Genomic DNA, 3,317 nt, shown 5'->3' on the forward strand with positions numbered 1-3,317 from the left:
CCCCCAGCAATAAAAGGACCCCAGGGGTCCTGCCCCCACTCCCCAGGCTCCTAGCCCCTCCCCCACCCCAGCCAGGGATAAAACTCATGCATCCCAGCCCATCTCCCCCACCCCAGCCCCCACCTCCTTGTCCTTCAGCAGTGCCTCCAGCTTCTCCCGCAGGGAACCACACTCAAATTGCCATTTCTCAGCCTCCAACGCTGCCTGCGCTTGCCGTCCCTGCAGCTCCTGCACCTGGAAGGGGTTTAAAACAGGGGGGGCAGGGCACAAGTAGGGCAGGGAGGCCCACCAGAGCTGGGGGAGACCCCAGGCACAGCCCCTAGTTCAGCAAGCCCCACCTCCTTGCCTGATGCCACTGGCTGGCCCCATCCCCCAGGTATGCTATCACTGGGTAGCTCTACCCCCCCACCTAGCTAGCTATGCCCCCACCCGGGCTAGCTCCGCCCCCAGTCCACAAAGCCCTTCCTCTCCATGACTAACCCCTTCCCCAAGCCACATGGCTCCACCCCTTGACTATAGCCCTCCCCTTCCACAACTAGCCTCATCCCTGGCCCCACCCACCTGCCGACGGCAAGTGTCAAGCTCGGCACGGGCAGGGGCAGCGCGGCGCAGCTCGTCCTCAAGGGCAGCAGCACGGCGGGCATGGGCTGCATCTTGCTCCTCCAAACGCCGCACCTGACGCCGCAGCTCCCCCAGTGCTTCCAGCCGGCGCCGGTATGAACCCAGCAGCCCCTCCAGCCTGCCCGCACGCTCTAATGAGTCCCTGCGCAGGGGGTAACCCAGGCATCCAGGTGACTGCCCTGTCATACCTGTGCTGCCCTCCCCCCTTCCAGAGAACCCAGGTGTCTGGGATCCCAGGCCCTGCTCCACCAGTACTAACCCACCAGCCTCCCACCCCCATCCCTTTCTAGGAGACCCCAGGCACCTGGGATCCCTACCCCTCCCCAATATTAGTATATGTGCTGCCAAAGCAAGTGACCCAGTCTTCCAGGGAACCCAGGCATCCAGGCTCCCAGGGCCCCTCCCCAACACTCCTCGCCCACCACAGGCACCCCCACTTCTAGAGAACCCAGGCAGTTGGGCTCCCAACCTCACCAGACTAGCATAGACCTCAGGTGTCCCCAGTTCTCTGGCCCTGACCCCCTCCCCTCTGTCCAAACTAGAGGGTCCAGTTGTCGGGAGGGGGGGGGGGGCGAGGGGGGGGGGGGGGGTGGGGGGGGGGGGGGGGGGCAGAGGAGAGGGGGGTGTTCCCTCACCTGAGCATATCCATCTCGTCCCGCAGGGCCTGGGCCTCTTTCGCCAGGTCCCCAAGCTCCTGGCTGCGCTGCCGCAAAGCACCAAGTTCCCGCTGCAGCCCCTCGCAGTGCCCCCGCAGCTCCTCACGCCCGCTCTCCAGCCTGGGGTAGGGGGTTATGGAAGGGAGCAGGGTCACCCGGGGCACAGTGTGGGGACCCAGGCATCTGGGCCCCTCTGCTGCAGGCCCCACCCCTATCCCAGGAGTCAGACGGGACCTAGGCATTTGAGGTCTCTGGTCCTCCCTCTGCTTACAGAGTGGGATGGAACCCAGGAGGCCAGGGCCCCCACCCACCTCACAGAGTGGGACAGAACCCAGACTCCCAGCCCTACTTTTTCTCAGAGCAGATTGGGGTGGGGGCAGAGAACCCAGATGTGATGGAAGCAGACATCTCAGAGCAAGGAAGAGAACCCAGGAGTCCTGGGTCCCAGCCCCTTTGGCCAAGCACAAGCTGCACCCCCGACAGGGTGCCCCCCACATGCCCCAGGGCAGCACCTGTAGTTTTCCTCCTGCAGCTGCTCCACCCGTGCCTGCAGCAACAGCAGGTTCCGGGCTGCACCCCCCACCTCGGTCTCATGCCGCCCCCGTGCAGCCTCGGCCAGTGCCGCCACCTGTGTGGGGAGGGGGGGAAAAAAAGAGGGGTTGGATGTACTGACACAGCCTGGCCCCCCAGCTCAGCGTCCCAGGGGCTGGACATTGCCAGGTAGGGAAACTGAAGCAGGGCAGGGACTGCAGCCTCCGCATCCCCTGGAGTGGCAAAGGCAGGCAGGGAACCCAGGCGTCCAAGCTGCCCCCCACTCCCACAACTCTCAGCTCCCACCCCCACTGCGTTAGTGGCAGCAGGGAGCTGGGGGAGCCTAAGCAGGAGCAGCTTAAATGAGTTAAGGCACCAGCTGCCCCCCAATACCCCCCAGTCCCTCTCCCCTGCAGCCTATGCCCCCCCAGCATAGAAGCAGCTGGTGTTAGTGGTGGGCTGAGGCATGCTCATGCAAGGGGGCTGCTCAGACCAACTCACCTGCCCACCAGGGGGGACCACAGCTCCAGGGGGGGCACTACCACCTTACAGGGAGCAAAGTGGGGGAGGGGGTGGGCAGGCCAGCCAGGGCCTCCCTGCGCTCCTCCTAGCCACAGCTCTCTCCACCTTTCTCTGGTGGGGGGAGGAAAAAGGTTCTCTATACAGTCAGTGCCTTGCACCCCACAGCCCTACTGGGACTCCTGGCTGGGACTTTTGGGGACTCCCCCAACCCCAAGCCACAGAGACGGGGTCCAGGGATAAGCAGAGCCCTGCATACCAGCACACCATGCCCAGGGTTCTCCCTCCCAGGCAGGGAGGTGATAATCCCTCAAGCCCCCCACCCCCCAGCCCCACCTGCTGCTCCAGGTCCCGGCAGCGCCTGCAGGGAACATCAGGCTCATCAGGTTCCTCACTCAGGAAATAGTACCTGCGGGACTAGGGTGAGGGGGAGGTGTGTGAGGGCATCACCCCCATGCCAAAGTGGGGAATGGAGAACCCAACTATAGGTCTCCATGATACCAGACCCTATCCCTGGCCAGAGCAACAGATGGGGAAACTGTGCCACAGAGTGATTACTCCCCCCACACATACCTGGCCTCACTTCCCCTGCCCCCCACTGGCTGCTCCTCATCATCTCTCAAGCTCCTCCCCCACACCCCCATCTCCCCAGTTACCCCACTCCCAGCTGTACCTGGCTATCAAAGGTCCCATACATCTCAGGACTCATGGTGTCTAATGAGTCCCTGGTCATAAGCTACAGAAAAGAAAGGGTTAAAGGCAGGTTGGGAGGGTGGCTGCAGGTTGGGAGAGAGGGGCACCATCCCCTGTCCCATCCCGTCCCCTCCCCACCCCACCTCACCTCCTGGATAGCCGCCATGACCACGTGCTGCACAGACTCCTCCAGGGTCATGATCTGCTGGATATGCTCTGCAACATGCCAGCCACATGCAACATGTCACTGACTACCCCCACCCCCAAACCCTCGCAACCCCCAACTCCGACTCCTCC

At 63.7% G+C, this 3,317-nt stretch overlaps 1 protein-coding gene across 1 annotated transcript in view; it reads right to left on the reverse strand.

Moving 5' to 3' along the window:
* The window catches only part of HOOK2 (hook microtubule tethering protein 2), a 9,988-nt gene that overhangs the window by 4,329 nt on the left and 2,342 nt on the right, over positions 1 to 3,317 (reverse strand). The window contains exons 3-9 of the mRNA XM_025203834.1: positions 3,169 to 3,240; positions 3,001 to 3,063; positions 2,664 to 2,744; positions 1,790 to 1,905; positions 1,257 to 1,397; positions 562 to 763; positions 112 to 234 (exon numbers count right to left, since the gene is read on the reverse strand). Coding sequence (XP_025059619.1) covers positions 112 to 234; positions 562 to 763; positions 1,257 to 1,397; positions 1,790 to 1,905; positions 2,664 to 2,744; positions 3,001 to 3,063; positions 3,169 to 3,240 — 798 coding nt within the window. The remainder of the gene's footprint in view (positions 1 to 111; positions 235 to 561; positions 764 to 1,256; positions 1,398 to 1,789; positions 1,906 to 2,663; positions 2,745 to 3,000; positions 3,064 to 3,168; positions 3,241 to 3,317) is intronic.

This window comes from Alligator sinensis, unplaced genomic scaffold (genome assembly GCF_000455745.1).
Source record: "Alligator sinensis unplaced genomic scaffold, ASM45574v1 scaffold707_1, whole genome shotgun sequence".
NCBI lineage: Eukaryota > Metazoa > Chordata > Crocodylia > Alligatoridae > Alligator > Alligator sinensis.